This window comes from Trachurus japonicus, chromosome 13, assembly GCF_045865225.1.
Source record: "Trachurus japonicus isolate A0001 chromosome 13, Traja_1.0".
Taxonomy (NCBI): domain Eukaryota; kingdom Metazoa; phylum Chordata; class Actinopteri; order Carangiformes; family Carangidae; genus Trachurus; species Trachurus japonicus.
This window is the reverse complement of record NC_140919.1, coordinates 17,622,157-17,640,205: the sequence shown is the minus strand read 5'-3', so window position 1 is coordinate 17,640,205 and position 18,049 is coordinate 17,622,157. Positions and strand designations below refer to the sequence as shown.

Genomic DNA, 18,049 nt, shown 5'->3' with positions numbered 1-18,049 from the left:
ACGATCAAACCAAAACAATGACTTTTAAAGATGCTAAAAATCCACTTAGACCCGAAGAACTGCAGAATTTGGTGTTTACCTGTTGTTTTGGTTGTTTTTAACACAACAGTATTGATCATAGCAGTTTTAAAATATTTTTGCCCTATCTCAAAAACCGCAGTTCCTTTAATGGCCACTAGAGGGTGAGTCAGTCTCTCCATAGACTCTAATGTTAAAAAGTCCAAATAAACATCTTTACAGCTTGAGGGCGTGGCTTATTTGAGTGACAGGTGGCTGACCACACCTCTCTGCCCATATTTGGATAAGTTGGGGGTAAGGGGGCGAGTCAGGCACTGCCAAGATGGTGAAAGCAGAGCAGCTGACTTTTAGCTCTTCAGAAACCCGTAGGTGATGTCAAACACTATAAACGTTGCCTGAACGCTTAAACAGATGCTATTGTCAATTAAATAGGCAACATTTTGTCCCATTTAGTCACTTAAATCAGTCGACGCAGTGAGATTTATAACATTCACTGACACAGACTCATATATTAGTTTGATGTAAGTAGCGTTCGTTGACATCTCTGGACGTCTCAGCCGTCACTGTTTTATATTTTCAGACGCTGTTACAGCTTCAAAATGTCTCCTGGGTATTTCGTGCCAGTGCTCGTTGGTTTGACATTGTTGACACTTTTCATTTCAAGGTTTTGTAACAGAAAACGTCGTCTGTTCCAACTTGGGATTTCTGTCTGTCTTATCCAGTCACCTCTGTCAGCTTTGGTCAAGTCTGAGCTCCTGTGGGGGAAGGACTCAGTCTCTGTGTTTATATTATGATTCGCTGTAGCTGTAGAAGTAAGCCCTCACTCCTTCTTCAGACATCCTCATGTCAGACTCCAGTGTTGCATCAGTAATAACTAGTTGTCATGACAATTTTCTGTGTTTAAAATTATGCTAATTGTCAGGTTCATGTACCTCGCGGCTCCAGGTTTGATGTTTGCAGTTAGAAACACACAGTCCAACCACAAAAATAAAAGTCTAGAATCAATAAGATTAAATTTAATAACACAATAACTAATGAATAACTAAGTCTTCAGATTAGATTTAATAAATAGAGCTCTGAGTACTTTATTAAAGGGAAAACATGGAGCTAAGTCAGGGGTCTTCAAAGTTTTTCAGGCCAAGGAACCCCAATGGAGAAATGGAGCAGGGACCCCCTACTATATATTGTAAATAAAAAAATTTGTAAAAAAAAAAAAAAAAATTATGTTAAATTGGGCCTATTGCCATGTATAAATTGTGCACTCATATTCAAATATTCATGTTTTTATTTTAAACAGACCTTGTGAACTCATACCAATGTCACTATCAACAGTGTATGTCAATTGTATGATCAGCATCATCATTTATTCTAAACATATTTATGGAAATGAAAAAATATTTCTTTTTAAATATTGTCTAATCAACCAAAACATCCCCCTCCCCCCAGTACCTCTGCAGACCCCCCGTTGAAGAGCTCTGAGCTAAGCTCAAGACTCCATATTGATTTCTACATTCAAAAATATCAATATACCTGTTCACCAAGCACAAAGCATAATCAGGTTATTATGGGGCAATAAATAAAAAATAACAGAATTTCACTCAATATCACTCTTCAGGTCAAACCACAGCTTCTTCTCTTCTCTGTTCTTTTTGCCTTTTTGTTATCCGTTCAATTTACCAGTTGAATTGTCCTGTGGCGTCGGACTTGTATCAGAACCTCCTCCGAGACAATAAATTCATATTTCCCTGGGTTTGAAAATGTTTCCAGACCTTTTAACCCAGCCTTTCCTCATATGAAAACTCTTTGCTTGACAAATGTGAAAAAAAAGAAAAGAAAAACCTTTAAATATTAACACAGGCTCTAACTTACAATGAGGCGATAAGGACAAGCTCTTCAAAAAGCTCTTAATCTCTCTGCACAGTCCAAGTCTTTCTTTCTCTCCACTCGTCCTCTGAATCATTCTTCCCGTCCTCCAGCCCAGGTCCCAAATCGTCCACTCCTGCCGTCCCTCACTGAACGAGCGCCATTGTTCCCCTGAGGCCGTTGTTGACTTTACAATAACTGTGGAGAAAACAATGAAACATCCACGACGTCTAAAAATATAAAGGATTACGGCAGAAGCTGCTGGTGACGCTGGTGTGAGTAGGAGACGATGAACGACTGAGCAGAAAAGGTGATTCAAGGCGGATTAAAGCTTTTAATAGGTTTTAATGATCTTCTCTCACGAGGCTCAGAAGCAAAAAAGAAAAAAAAAACTTTTACAGTTGGTGAATTGAGATGGTTTTAATGGATCACGTGTCGTTAATCCGACCGTTTTCTCCTTCTTCACTTGCCGTGAAGCTCTGGAGCGTCGACTCTCATAATATACGACACAAAGAGGCTCCGAGAGGCCACGGCCTCATGTCATAAGGCCATTTCTTCCAGTGAAAGAAAATAAATATCCTCAAAGTAAGTCATAAATATGAGATAAAAAAAAGTCATTGTTATGACAGAAAAAGTGGAAATTATGATATGACAAATCAAAATTATAAAAGATGTATTCAATTTAACAGTGGTGGATTGTGAATTCATAGATGAGAACTTAAAATGTGGCTTTGCAGCTAATGAAATACTTTAGTTGTTTGTAAATTCACATGGGATTGAAATAAGCAGCCGCACTTTTGAAAGGATTTTGAGAGAGAAGAAGCTCTGGTGTTGAAAAGTTAAAACTGAAGTGGCAGCAAATGGAGATCTTTGGTCAGCACCAGCATCCTGATTTCATATAGAAAACCCAACAAGATCACGAGAAATACAGAAAAGGTCACTGTTGTTGGAAATGTACAACCAACATAACAGAAAATATTTATTTAAAAAAAATATATATATAATAAGACAACAATAAAAGACCCCTCTGTTCCTCCCACAGCCTGTTTCCCTCCTGCAGAGAGCAGCTACTGGAGCTGATGAACATCTTCTGTAACGATTGTAATGACATTTAAACCTCCACAACTCAAATAGACTCATACGTTTTATTGGTTTTAACCCTTTTCTTGACATTTTCATTACGTTTATTAGCTATTTAGCATATTTATTAACTGTTCCTCAACTTTTGCACAAAAGCTCTCCTGTATTTCTACACACATGTAGGGATGATGGTGATTTTAGGATCCAAGTTGGTCATATAATAAATTCTGCCAGAATACCGGTATTTAAACAAACAATGTACTACTTTATGTATTGTTGAATACAGGGAGGTCACCGATAGCCAAACACTTGAATCATCAACTATCCTATCAATTAAAGGCAAAAAGCCCCAAAAATCTACTTTAAGATAATGTTAAATGAATAAAAAAAAAAAAAAAACAGAAACCTAGCCGTCTAAACACTGATAATGACGTTACAATGTGTAACAAGCGTTTCATTCAAGTTTAGATAAAACAAAAACTTGTCTGTCGTCACTTTAACATATAGCAGTTAATGTAAATGATAATTGTTGTTCATTATGCAGCACAGTCACATCATCTATTGCAGCGAAGCAAAGAAATTCAAATGTGACCTTTGCTGCTGCTGCTGCTGCTGCTGCTGCTGCTGCTGCTGCTGCTGCTGCACGGTGACATGGAGTCGCACCAGTTGCACCCTGAACCAACACAAACACAGAATGAATCAGATAAAACTGTGGTGATGGTTCGCCCTCCTCCTCCTCTTCCTCCTCTTCCTCCTCCTCCTCCTCCTCCTCCTCCTCCTCCTCCTCAGACACACACACACAGATGACGACGTTGTGTAGCAGAGTGTGACTCATGTTTACTCCCAGCGGACCAGTGACCTCTGGGAGCTCGGTGAATAATGGTCTCACCCACTGAGCTCCACGGCTGCCAACTCAGATAAAGACACTTTGTTAGGAAGCGACACACGATTGTGTTGTTTTTAATAGATGAATAAGTGAAAAGAAGCCAACGGCTCCGACCACAGTTTGATTTCTAACTCTCATCAATAACATTAAACTTAAAAACTGAAGCTGGGAGCCAGAGATTACCAGTGGTTTCTTTTAGATGGTTTCTCAGTGAAATTAGTTGTAAAAGGTAACTTATTGATTGTTTCAGTTGATGGAGCAAAGAACAGACTATTTGATGATCATATTTATTAAATATCAACCTTGTTACCTACAAATCTGGGTTTTTTAAAATGTCATTTGGACTCTTATTGATCTATTATATATATATAACCCCCCCTTACCTCTGCTATCCCTGTCCCAAGCCGCTTCACATCGTCTCTTAATTGGGAGCTTAACCTGAAGAAGACATCAAACTAGAGATCAAGACAATAAACTTTAGTTCAGGTAATAAACCAGGTGAGACGTATAGGAGTCGTTACATACAGCTGACCTCAGAGGTGTCACTCCCTGGTGGTCGTTTGATAGACTGCAGGTTTAAGCCACTTCCATTTATAATTACAGTCTGGAAGAGAGACTCATTAGGGTGTGAGCATGTTAAAGAAACAGGTGGAGCAGGAGCAGTAAAGTTTGATGTGTTAGCATGTATGTATGTTTAAAGGAGACATATTCTGCCCACTTTCCATAAATTAAAATAGTTCCCAGGTGTCTTGAAGACATATCTGTGACATGCTTTGGTCAAAATACCCCAAGGATCAAACATCGCAGCTCTTTTCATCCTCTCAAAACAGCACTGTTAAGAATGGCTGGTTTCAGTGCCTGTCTCTTTAAATGCAAATGAACCACTACTTGCCACGCCCCTTCCCCTCCAGGTAGGGGTGGGGTTATGTAAATTTGAAAGCTAGTTACATCACTGGAAGACAACTGAGGGAACAGCTCGTAAAACCACGTGGATTTTAACCTAGGGAGCCTGAAAATTACATATTTTTTTGTCAATTCTCACATTTGGGGGCTGGAAGTCAAGACAAACCCCCAAATATCTGTTAAAGAGCCTTCAAAAAGTGATATGTCCATAATATGTCCCCTTTAACCTATTCCTGTGGAGACATTCGAAGTAACCGTTGAACCACTTCACCTGTTGTGTTCCTGGTGAGGACGCTGATCAGTGCTGATATGATGTGGTGACCGGTCCGACTACTTCCTGGTCGTACTCACACCACCGGCTGAAGTGTGTGTGTGTGTGTTGTTGGTGTTAAAGCAGCAGCGAGACAGGTGGTGTCAAACCTGCGTCTCGGAGGATGTTTTTTTCGTGTTGGCAGGATTTTCTAGCACCTGAACGTGTCGAGCTCCTCCTCAGTGGTCGGACGTGTCAGCGTCAGTGTGATCGTCAGCTGCTGTGGTGACGGCTCGGTGTCTGACTGTGCATGAACGCAACTTGATTAAACAGTGAGGAGGCTGCAGGCAGGAGAGTCGACCCTGTGGAGGAACAGTAACTCAGTGAGACAGATGTAAACCCAGCTGTTCACAGCCTCTGTGCTATGTCTGCAAACCCTGCTGCACGAGAGGAGAAGGAAAGGAGGAGGTTTTCTCACCTCCACTGCCACACACACACACACACACACACACACACAGACAAGCTGAGTGGGTGATAAATGATCTATGGAGGAGACAGAAACACAAAGGGGCAGTTGGAGGAGAAATAAGCTGGTGTACCAGGACCACAGTGTTAAACACATGTTTTTACTGTACTAAAGAAATTATTTTATATAATTGGATGAAAATAATGTGATCGCTTCCTCGTCACTAGGGCCTGATCAATATGTGAGTTTTGGGAATAATGCTAATACTAATTTTAGGGGTTTAGAGTTCTGGTAAATGATTAAAGAGTTTGCTTTTGGTTATAAAAGAGTTTCATATTAATGTGGATGACCCACGTTACCCACTTGTTAATGGGTCCATTTTCGATAAATATATCATTTTGTCTTTATAGTTGTTATTATTATTTAGTGGTCGGCTCACCCAGCATTTCCTAGTTTTGGTTTCCCGCACGCTGCCCGGCGGGTCATGGGAATAACGCCACCTGATTGCTAGTTGGCATCGTTTATGGTTGGAACTACGTTGGTATATGATCGACTTCCAACCTCTGACGTTCGTTCTTGATTAAAGCAGAAGTAAGCGATCCGGTCGTTTTGGGTAATGCTGCGTTCCAGGCAGGCTTTTGAAATCGTAAATTACAGCTTCAAGTCACAACTTACGACTTTGTAGCGTTCCAGGCAACCCACTCGTGTTTTTCCGACCTGTTTTACCTGTGAAAGTGCACTATAACGGCCACTCGTAACTTCCGACCCGTGAACTCGTACCAGATCGAACTGGTACAACTTCACAGGTCGGAAAAACACGAGTTACGAGTTGCCTTGAACGCACCATAACAGTCCTCGTCCCTACGTCACCACATTCAGGCGCATCCCTTGGCTGCACACACAGCCCTGCATGCCGTTCTCTCTCCTCATTGGATAGAAATTGTAGGATACGAGAAAAGTTTTCTCCTCGGCTCAGAGCAGAGCAGAGTGACTGACAGACCCGTGTTTCGGTCCAAACACTCTATGTAAGTGATTGCTGTCGGAAGATATAACTATTTAAGACTTAGGCTATATTAACACAAAAATATCGCTTACTTCTGCTTTAATGAAAACATTTTTGGCAAATGCTTTCGCTTTCGTCTGTCTTGCGCCTGTCCAAGAATTTCACCGTGTGCATGGAGGCTCATGGGAAATGTAGTGTGAAAACACTTTCCGAAACTCCTTGTAGTCCCTTTAATAGTCTGATATTTCTCATGTTTACATTACATGTGGTGACATTTATTGACCATGAAAGTCCAAAAATAAAGTGTATAAAGTGTTAAAGGGATAGTTCAACATTTTGGCAAATTGGCCCATTGCCATAATCGCTATAGTCATAGCAGTAGGTTCATTACCTTTAATTGTAGGTGTAAGCTATTTTCAGTACGGCGGAGCGCAGCAGCTGGCTGCTCAGAGCTACGCTATGGAGGCTAATGGAATTTCTTGGTTTCCCTCATTAAACTCATCAAATTCAACATCCCAAAACTCCACAGCGCTTTTGTAGACAAGTTGTAACCTGCACAACCACCACGCTATGAGATAATGACGGAACGATACGAAACGGAGCCGTTTTCGAGGTAAATACAGGGTAAATACGGAGACTGCTTGCTGAAAAACTGTCCCTGAACGCAACGCGCATCAGCGGTTTTGTATGAATTTACCTCGAAAACGGCTCCGTTTCGTATCGTTCCGTCATTATCTTATAGCGTGGTGGTTGTGCAGCTCACAACTTGTCTACAAAAGCGCTGTGGAGTTTTGGGATTTTGTATTTGATGAGTTTAATGAGGGAAACCAAGAAATTCCGTTAGCCTCCATAGCGTAGCTCTGAGCAGCCAGCTGCTGCGCTCCGCTGTACTAAAAATAGCTTACACCTACAATTAAAGGTAACGAACCTACTGCTATGACTATAGCAATTATGGCAATGGGCCAATTTGCCAAAAGGTTGAACTATCCCTTTAATGGAGTGAATTTGTGAAGATGCCAATTTCATAAAACAAACAGATCAGGTCAGTTTTTGACCCTGGACGACAGGAAGACGATACAAAGGTTCAGTCTTATTTATTAATTTCATGCCTAAGTCGTCTCTGTCTCTGTTACAGATAAAGGGACAGATGATGACTCATCTGAGCCTCATGGTGCTGAGACAAAAACTATATTTTCAGAGCTGAGATATGAAACTCAAGGCTTTACAGACTCGTGGATCAGAGTGAGAGCAGCTTATAAATCCACTTATTGTTTCCTGAATGTGATGATTAAAGAGAAAATAGATAAGTCTAGACTATCAGTATGGGAATATCAGGCCTGAGTGAAATGATCCACTGTGGTTCAATAGATCAGTGTTCAGACTCTGAGGCGGTCATGACGACCTGAAAGGACTCAAACTGTAGGTGTGCATGTTCAGTTATAACTTTATTTATATTAAAGCAGAGTTTGCAAAGTGCAAATGTAATGACAGAGATAAAGTGGAGTCTGACACAAACACAGTAAATAACAAGATGATATGACTTTTTTTTTCATCAAAGCAGACAAAACTCTGTGGTTGGATTTCAAATGAATACTTTAAATCAACTTTGCTGTCATAGTAACAGTAGGGAATAACATGGTTAGCAACCATTTTCTGGGAAACGTGCTCTCAGACTTTGGGATTGATGTGTATTGTCTAAAATATGAGCACAAATACATTTGTTTTGGCTTTATGTTTAAAACTGTTTCCATTTCTATATTTGTTTGTGTTTTATATGAATGTGTCTGAGTGATTGGATCTCGAATGTTCCCTTAACGCATCATGGGTGAGACGGGCGTTACAGTAAGTCCAGGTCCGATCAGACTCTTTTATTCTTTTAAAAACTCATCATGCTGAATATTTCTCGACTTGGTCAGGACTGCACGACCTTCACGACCTCAGTCTCCAACATTCTGGCCCTGGCTGCAGCCGACATGGGAAACTGACTTAAAGGTGTCGTATACAGAGTCAGAGAGCGGGGGAGAGAAATCTCAGGGATGAGAAAAATACAACGTCGAGGGAACAAGACTGATCCAATTAGAGATTATAAATAGAGTCGGTGCTGGACTCTGTCCAGGGTTTATGGAGTGGGCTGACAGCTCAGAAATGTAAATGTGCTTTGGATTCGCCCCAAAACTTCAGGGGTTTAGTTCTGTTATTGTGCATCATATATTATTTTTATTACAGAGAAATAACTGGATCAGATCTCCTGTTATTCTCCTTTATAGTTTGTTTATTCTGGGTGATTTAAGTGACTGTGCAGAAAACTGAGACTTTTAGTGTTCAACCTGCCTTTGTCACTCAGTTTGTATGTCAGTAGCTGCACCATGTTTCCATCCACTCGTCAATTAATCAAATTATCTAAAGATCACTATAAATATTAATGTAACTAAAGCCGAAGATTTACATCCCAGAACTTTACATCAAATAAAAATCTGTGCGTAACGACGTCACACGCTGTTTTGTGATCAAATCGTTGTATCGAATACATGTCTTGCAATTTAAAGTTCTGCACCGAATGTGCAACAGGCCAAAGGTCTGATGAGCCGCTGGAGTTGTTTGCCTTGGAAACCACTGAGTGGCACGAACGCCAGCCATGGATCGCATCTACCAAGAAATGGTAGATATTGCACAGGTTATAACAGTGCTTATGTGCCCACTGACTGACATAGTACCAAGCTGACATCAGAACAGTGTCATCTTAAATGCTACATGACGCCAGAGGCGACCTGTGGTTTGGGAACAGCAGCGCTCCTGGAGACTGTGGTTGAAGTGATTTAGGACCAAGCCAATTTGACCTGTTGTGCACCGTTATAACCTGGGAAATATGGAGAAGAATTGATGTAAAATGTGATTGCAATTCACAATTGAACTGTTTCCATCAGCATTTATCACAATAACCCTTTTATCAATCAAGAGAGAATCCGATGAGATCGACAGCACAAACTTTTTGTCGCCCCACCCCCGACCATGTGCATTTGTTTACAACGAAGCTGGTGAGAAATCAATCCATGAAGCGGTGGATAACGTTATTTATCATCATGTGTATATTTGTTTAGTCTTATCTGTCATAGACAAGAGATTACAGGTTACAAGGTGCGTTACGTTTGTGTGGCGGTGCCGCAGAGACGAGAGCTGAGACATCGGGTCCGAGGTTTTGATTTTACAAGGTTGGTTTTCAGCCAAGAGACGCTAGTGGAAGGCAGAGAGCCTCCATTCTCCCTTGAACTAGTTACAAGTCATTGATTTAACCAGCACTAGGACTCTGGAGCTGTTTGATTAAGGTAAAAATGTAGTATAGTTCCTCTTTAATGCACATAAAAACATGGGTGGATGGAAACGTAGCTACAGACGACACACCCAGCACTCGATCCCAAAGTCCTGCTGGTTGTGGTCCAGATCCGTGGAGGAGGGTGGTGGTGGATGACCTCCATTGGAGGCCTGTGTGTGTGTGTGTGTGTGTGTGTGTGTGTGTGTGTGTGTGTGTGTGTGTGTGTGTGTGCGTGTCTTTCTCTCTGTAGCGTGGGATTCTGGTCCGAAGCCAAACACATCATGAGTCTCCCAGCATCTCATCTGCTTTCTATTTGCACGCTTCTCGTGCAGCCTCTTGCTGTTTATCGCTTCCAGAGACGCTGGAACTGGAAGCTGACGACATATGGGAAAGTCCACATGCTGATAGAGATGGAGAGTCTGCAGGTTGAGATGTGTGCCGCTGCGTTTTCTGGACTGGTGTATGTTTTTCTTGTTGAGTGCAGAAAAACACTTTGTGTAGCTGAGCTGACAGGAGGAGGAGGAGGAGGAGGAGGAGGAGGAGCAGCAGCCTGGGAGGAGAGTCTGAGCTGTAACGATTAGATCAGTGGTCTCAGGCCACGTGTAAGCGAGAGCCGAGGGCATCGCTGCACCAGCTGTGTTAACCAATTAGCACAGTTTGTCTCAGAGAGGAGGAAACGGCCGCTGCAGACGAGTCGAGTCGCCGCTCAAACCTCCAGGGCCTCGGTGGGAAGTGGTTTCAGACCACTTACCCAGACAGTAGGAGGCGACGCTTCAGCCTCCAGCTGCTGCTGTTGCACTTCATCTGAATTAGTTTACAAGAACAAAAGTTTTTAATTTAGAAAATTAAAAAATGACATCATCTCCAGCCTGGTCGACCACTCAGAGCTTTATTAACCCTTTCACTCACACATCACTCATCTATTAGTACATTATGGATCAGTGTTTTATCCAACCGAACATGCAAACTGGAGGAGCCGGGAATTAGTAAATTAATTGCTTTTTATTTGTTAAAAATGTGTTAAAGGGACAACAAGGATATTTGGTTATAAAAAAGTATCACATTAATGTGGATGAATCTACGCTATACCCACACTTGTTAATCGGCCCATTTTCGATAAATATATCGTTTTGTCTCTATCGTTATTTTGTTATTATTAGTGATGGCGGAAATGCTGGTCGAGCCGACCAGCGTTTTTTACTTTCGGTTTTGCGGCGAGTTATGAGAATAACGCAGCAGAATCGCCGTTTATGGTTGGAACTACGACGGTATGTGATTGTGATCTTCGAACCTCTGACTTTAATTCTTGATGAATGAAAACATGAGTCCGTCTTGCGCCGGTCAAAGAATTTCACGGTGCGCGCGGAGGCTCATAAATTTAGTGTGAAAACGCTTCGCTTTTCCAAAACTCCTCGTTGTCCCTTTAATTGCACATAAAAAAAAACATTACTAGCATTAAAAGGAATTATTATCACATTAACTAACATGGAGCAAACATAACAAATGCACCAAATTAACAAATAACGTGCACAACTGAATCACACTACAGACAAAAGTGGAGAAAAGGGAAACTTAAAGTAAAGCAAATTAACATTATGTGAGAAACTAAACTGAAATGTGGATCGTTAACGATATAGTATCTAATGGGTCATACGGTGGACATCTGGACAACGACAGTTTCAACAACGATCATGTAGAAGGTCCATACAGATCCAAGTGGAGGTGGTGGAGACCAAAAACAGAGCAAAAAGGACAAAGATTATCGAATTTACAAACCAAACAAGTGTTTCTTTGTTTTGTTTTGATGTGTAAATAATCCGATTTTTCCTCACATATCTAATTTGATGATGATTCGTCAAGGTTGGATTGAAGTGGTGGTAGTGGATTACATAAAGCAGGTTTCACTTTGTACCAGACCTTGTTATCACTCTGTTTTCCATCATGCTAATTTTTTAAGTGTGAGCTCATATACGGGTAACAGCTGCAGCAGATGCTTCAATATCCATATTTCCCCCCACAGGAAGTGAGTAAAGGTGCTGGTGGTGGTGGTGACAGTGATGCAGCGGCAGCAGGAAACATAATCACATCCAGCTCTGTGGAAACCTCGTTACTGCTTTTTAGCCAACTACCGGAGTAGAAGTAATACGTTTTGAGGCGTTTATCTCACTTAGATGTAAATACAGATTTATGTTTGCACCTTTCTCCTTTTTATTTCGGCCCACGGCAGCGGATGTGTCAACCTTCAGCCACAGTCTTGTTTCAGTCGCATTGAACTGGAGATGAGTGAGTAACTGCAGCAATAAATCGCAGCAGCGTGTCGAAGTGACCTGAGATCACAGGCTGTTTGTTCCCGGGAGACGTCTGTATGGAATCACAGGAAGTAGCTGACGTCCTTAATGGACAAACACAAAGCAACAGCATCCACACTGTTGACATGTTTTACTGTCGTGTCGAGGCCACGGGCAGGAAAACAGAAAAATAAGAGAGAAGTGAATGTAAAAGCCTTTTAATGTAGGAATGTGACACAGTGTCATCGGATGTGAATAACACTGTATTTTTCCTACCTACTCACATCTGTGAACCCATGCACTTCTGCACACGTTTAATGTACTGTATTAGCATATTGACTCTATTCAATGTAACAGTGTGTGTAAAGTGTTGCAGACAGTTGTATTCAGACCAGCTACAACATAAAGTGGTTCACTCAAAGTGCAGCAGTGATAATATAATAATATAATATTAGATGGCTATCTGCTGTATCTGCTATATTTTTCTTCATAGAATTACAAGTTAGTGTTGCAAACATGCTTTTATTTTGAAGGTCAGCAGATGTTTAAGGGTCCAATTTCACTTCCCCGGTGTTTTATTTAAAGTGTTGATTTGTAAGAAGATTTGTTTGTGGTTTTAAAACCCCCAAACCATCTCAGTGTAGTTTTCCATCTCCTCTCTGGAGCTCTAGTAGCAACAGGTCGGTTTCAGCCAATCAGAAGAGAGGAGGCTCTGAGCCTCTCTTCTGATTGGCTGACTGTTTTCTGAGCAGAAATCAGAATAAAACACTCAGAGAAACCAAATCCTGCAAAGTTGTTGGATGGATGGTGGGTCCAGGTGGTGAGGGGGCGGGGCTTTGGGCGACTGCTTTGTTGTGACATCACAAAGTGACAGGAAGTCCTGACGGCTGGTTTTAAGGCTCAGTTTCTGAATACAGGCTGTGTGCATTTCTCTGTGGACTGAGGCTTTGATACTTTAACAGTATTAATATAGAACCTGCTTTATAATCACACTACACATGGACATCTACCTTTATACTGTATGGAGCTTTAATACAAACGTCTACCTTTATACTGTATGGAGCTGTAACACAAACATCTACCTTTATACTGTATGGAGCTTAAAAACAAACATCTACCTTTTACTTTCAGTGGACCGTTTTCACCTCGTGCTGTTGTTACTCTAACTCACTCTGTAAAAGCTTCTCAGTAGTTCCCCTCATCCTCACTTAACCTCAGTGCAGAGCCAGAGGCAGATTCAACAGGTGGTTTTGTCGGGTAGATCAAGGTCGACTTGGACGGGTTCAGGTTTGGCAGCAGGTAAGGCAGAGGAGAGGGCCAGAGGCGGTCGGCCCATTAACCTTCCCCTTCATTCAAAACAAACGCCGCTGCTGCACACGGCAGGAAGAAGGCACAGGTGTAAATAACAGAATAAATCACATGGTGGGGTTTCATTTCTGCCTGTGTGTGCGACGTGTGTGTTTCTGAATTCGGGGTCATGCTATTGTGCATCATAGCTCATGAATAGAAACAGAGCCGGCGTTCATGTGATCGGTAACACCTGTGTTTCTATGGAGATCTGTCTGCTGTGGAAACTGAACAGCGATGGTGGATTTGGAGCTGCTGTTTCAAGCTTAGCCTCCAGAATAAATCCAAAAATACAACACAGTGACAGATGACTCTGGGTGACCCCTGGGAAAGTGTGTAAAACTTTTTTTTTTTTTTCCTCTGGGGCTAAATTTGACCCCTGGTCTCCTGCTTCGCTTCAGGCGGCTCTGGCCTAGATTCCACCAGTGTCTGTGGTATGTGAATAAATAAATATATTCAGCTGTCAACTGATGATCATGGCTGAATCCCACAGTCTGTACCACACTCACATGTTTCTCCACAACCTCACATGTCTGTGTGTATGTATGTATGTATGTATGTGTGGTATTTTTATGGACCGGACCACAGATCTGGATTTTATATTTAGATCGCTCAAAGGTCCCATCATTTATATATTCTGTAAACCTGGCGGATATGTGAGTTTTATTTTGAATCTGATACCGAGAGAAGCGTTCAAGTCAGTCTGCAAAATCCATCTCTTCATATTCAGAAGGAATTTCAAGTGTTCGAGTGTCGCTAACGTGCCTTTATTTTGAAGGCCATCAAATGTTTTTAAAGGTCCCATATTTAATAAAATGTTCTGATTTATTTTAAGTCTTGAAGAAATATTTGTTATTTTAGGAACCTGAAACTACCTCAGTGTAGTTTTCCATCTCCTCTCTCAGCTTCTCTCTGGAGCTCTAGCAACAACAGCTCGGAGTCAGCCAATTAGAAGAGAGGAGGAGGCTCTGAGTCTCTCTTCTGATTGGCTGACTGTTTTCTGAGTGATCCAATAAAAATAGAGCAGATTTCAGAATACAACACTCAGAGAAACCAAATCCTGCAAAGTTGTTGGATGGATGGTGGGTCCAGGTGGTGAGGGGGCGCGGCTTTGGGTGACTGCTTTGTTGTGACATCACAAAGTGACAGGAAGTCCTGACAGCTGGTTTTAAGGCTCAGTTTCTGAATACAGGCTGTGTGCATTTCTCTGTGGACTGAGGCTTTGATACTTTCACAGTATTAATATAGAACCTAGAGCTGCTTTATGATCACACTACACATGGACATCTACCTTTATACTGTGTGGAGCTTTAACACAAACATCTACCTTTATACTGTATGGAGCTTTAACACAAACATCTACCTTTATACTGTATGGAGCTTTGATACAAACATCTATAAAAAACATGTGACCTTTAATTCTTTCAGACCCAGACGACCCAGTTGTTGTTGTTTTTTTGTTTGTTTTTTTGGTAGAAAGTCTCATTTATAAGTGGTTGAATTCGTCATAACCTCTAGTACCCAGTGCTCACATAATGAAAATGTAACAGATCTCTACAATTACACACGTTTTTACATCGTGCATTGTTCTTCACACAGAATAATTGGCTGTTAGTTTGGGATGTGAGAAGTTACAGGTTTTATATAATGTGTGTACAAAATGTGAGATTATTGTATATAAGTATTATATTGATTCACTATTTATAGTTTATATAAAACCTACAACCTCACCTGCTGCTTTCTGTTCCTTCGCGTGTGTGTCTGCAGTCTGAAGGCGGTCCTGTCGACCCCTCCGTCCACCGGGGCCTTGGACCTGTCCGGTATCCCTCTGACGGCCCGGGACATGGAGCGTCTGTGCGCCCACCTGCAGCGTCACGCGTCCACGGTGATGAGTCTGGAGCTGGGCTTCACTGAGCTGACGGACGAGGCCTTCCTCTTGCTGCTGCCCACGCTGGCCGCCCTGCCGCACCTGGAGACGCTGGCGCTGAACGGAAACAGGCTGACGAGAGCGGTTCTGAAGGAGCTGACGGACGCTCTGAAGGTTGTTTTTGTCAGATTTCATTACAAATAGAAATTACCCCTTTGCTTTTTGTTCCTGCCACTGTTTGTCTTTGGCAGAAACCACATACTTTGTACCTGCAGATCTTAGAAGTCGTTGAAGCCACAGAATCCAAATTTAGCAAAACAGACTCCAGGTGAGTCAGACCCTGGACCCACCGCTGATTTAATCTCTTTAAGCCTTTAGGCCTTCGCTCATTTATGTTTCTACTGCATCTTAAGAGCCGTGAAAATCAGGAAAATGAGGTACGATTTTCACAGGAGGAAACAAACAACAACAATAACAATACGGAGTCGTCATGTTGTTCTTTGTATTTACTGCTGAAGTCGACCTGTGGGGGCTCAAAACAACACTCACCATCCTTGTCAGATTACAGGCAAAAACAAACAAAACACATGGATGTAGAGCGGGGGTCAGACTGAACCCTTCCCGTCCCCATCGCAACCAGTTGTTCCATGTTTTTTTATTCACCTGTTAAGATGCTAAAGAAGCTAAACCTCTGAAAGCTCTGAAAACAAATTATTGGTTACCTGTGAAAGGTGTAATGCCAGAATCAGACTACATGAATTCAGGACAATTTTCACACAATTTGGTCGTGGTCGACACATTTCCAGCGTCGTACCCGATTATGAACGTCTGGAACGATGAACAGACACGTAGTGTAACATAACTGGCGATCAGCAATTTTGTGTCTAGGGCGCTCTACGACACCCCGACGGGTAAATTCATGCAAAACCACTGATGCACCATGTTGCCTTCAGGGGCAGTTTTTCAGCAAGTAGTCTCTGCATTTACCTCTAAAACAACTCTGTCTGGTAACGTTCTGTTATTATCTCATAGCGTGGTGAATGTGCAGGTCACAACTTGTCCACCAGAGCGTTTTGGAGTTGTTGGATTGTGTATTTGATGAGTTTGATGAGGGACACCAAGAAATCCCATGAGCCTCCGTAGCGTAGCTCTGAGCAGCTCGCAGTTCTGCTCCGCCGTTCTAAAATTAGCTTGCACCGACAAATAAAGTTTACATGCACTCAGTTGTCCAGTTATAGTCGGATTAAGGCAATAATTTGGTCTTCTCAAGTGTCATGTAAACGAGTGCTCCAGCTGCACGATGATCTGTGAACTCGCGCAGGATCGTGATCAGTCGTGAACGATGATTGGTCAGGGTCATAGCCTACTTGTAGTGTTGCCAGTCTCCTGACCAAGACACTGCGATGGTTTAATATTTTAACAACGGCCTGTTGGTGTTTTCCTCTCCAGGATCCCGGCAGCTTCCCCAGCGTGACGTGGATCGACCTGGGCAACAACGTGGACATCTTCTCGCTGCCGCAGCCCTTCCTGGTCAGCCTGAGGAAGCGCTGCCCCAAACAGGGAAACCTGCCCACCATCCTGGAGTTCGGGGAGAGCCAGGCCAGCGACCCCCCCGAGCGGCTGAGGCGCCTCGGCGAGGAGGAGGAGGAGGAGGGGGAGGAGACGGACGACACGAACCGGACGGAGAGCATGGACGAGCTGCGGTCGGAGGTGGAGGAGGAGCTGGACGGCGAGATGGAGATCGAGGAGATGATGGAGGAGCTGCTGGACTTCGACAGGGAGGTGCAGGGGAAGGAGGACGAGGACGAGAGCATGTGGACGGTGGAGGAGCAGAGGAAGGTGGCGGGGAGGAGGCGCGGCGGCGGTGGTGGCGGGGGGAGGCGGGAGGGGGAGAGGGAGAGGGAGAGGGAGAGGGAGGCCAAGAGGAAAGAGCAGCTTCCAGCGGGGAGGAGGTCCACATCCACGGCGGCGGTGATGGCGGCGGACGACGACGACGACACCCAGAGCCGCTCCTCCCGCCTCTCCTACTCCAGCCAATCGCAGCACTCCTCCGGCGCCGTGGAGCCGATGAGGGTGGAGGAGGACGAGCTGAGCGACCAATCAGATCACCTGACCTGACCTGACCTGATCGATTGATCGATTGATTGATTATCGGATGCTCCCTACACCGTCTGTTCCCCCCCTCCTGTTTCGATCTGTCCAAAAAAAAACGGCGGCGACGGAGGGAACGTTACTCGCCGCGTTCACACAGCGGCAGATCTGAGACCAGCTGAGTGTTGGTGACTGTGAAAACACGAGAAGATAAGGAAGAAGAAGACAATCCACTCAAGCAAGGACGTCTGCTTTAACCCAAACTGACTGAGGACGCCGACACATTTAGAGAAATAGACTTGATTTAATTAAACCACGTGAAGCTTTTATGTACAGAATGTTAATCTTTATTCAGGTCCTTCCTCCTGGTAACCCCGGTAACACCCACATGTGCCTGTAACACATCCCATAACTGGTTTTAAAAAAAAGGTGTAGAAGAGATGATAGACCAAGCCAGAAAATATAGAAACGGTGACTCATAGCTACAGAAACTTTCTGAAATATGAAAATGTTTCTGCCAAAAGAAAAAAAGAAAAAAAACTGCAAATGTATAAAATATCCTCCTACGTAGCCGACTGTCGCCAGATGGACGAGAAGACAGACAGACAAGACAGGAGTCAGGAGTCAAACCGACAGATTTGAAAACGAACAGATGCACAAAAATAGTCAGAAGTAAA

At 42.9% G+C, this 18,049-nt stretch overlaps 1 protein-coding gene across 1 annotated transcript in view; it reads left to right on the top strand.

The window, feature by feature from the left end:
- lrrc75a (leucine rich repeat containing 75A) overlaps positions 1 to 17,412 on the top strand; it is a 70,246-nt gene extending 52,834 nt beyond the window's left edge. Inside the window, exons 4-5 of the mRNA XM_085794427.1 lie at positions 15,182 to 15,455; positions 16,731 to 17,412. Of these exons, the coding sequence (XP_085650553.1) occupies positions 15,182 to 15,455; positions 16,731 to 17,399 (943 nt within the window). The 3' untranslated portion in view covers positions 17,400 to 17,412. The remainder of the gene's footprint in view (positions 1 to 15,181; positions 15,456 to 16,730) is intronic.
- The last annotated feature ends 637 nt before the right edge of the window (positions 17,413 to 18,049 follow it).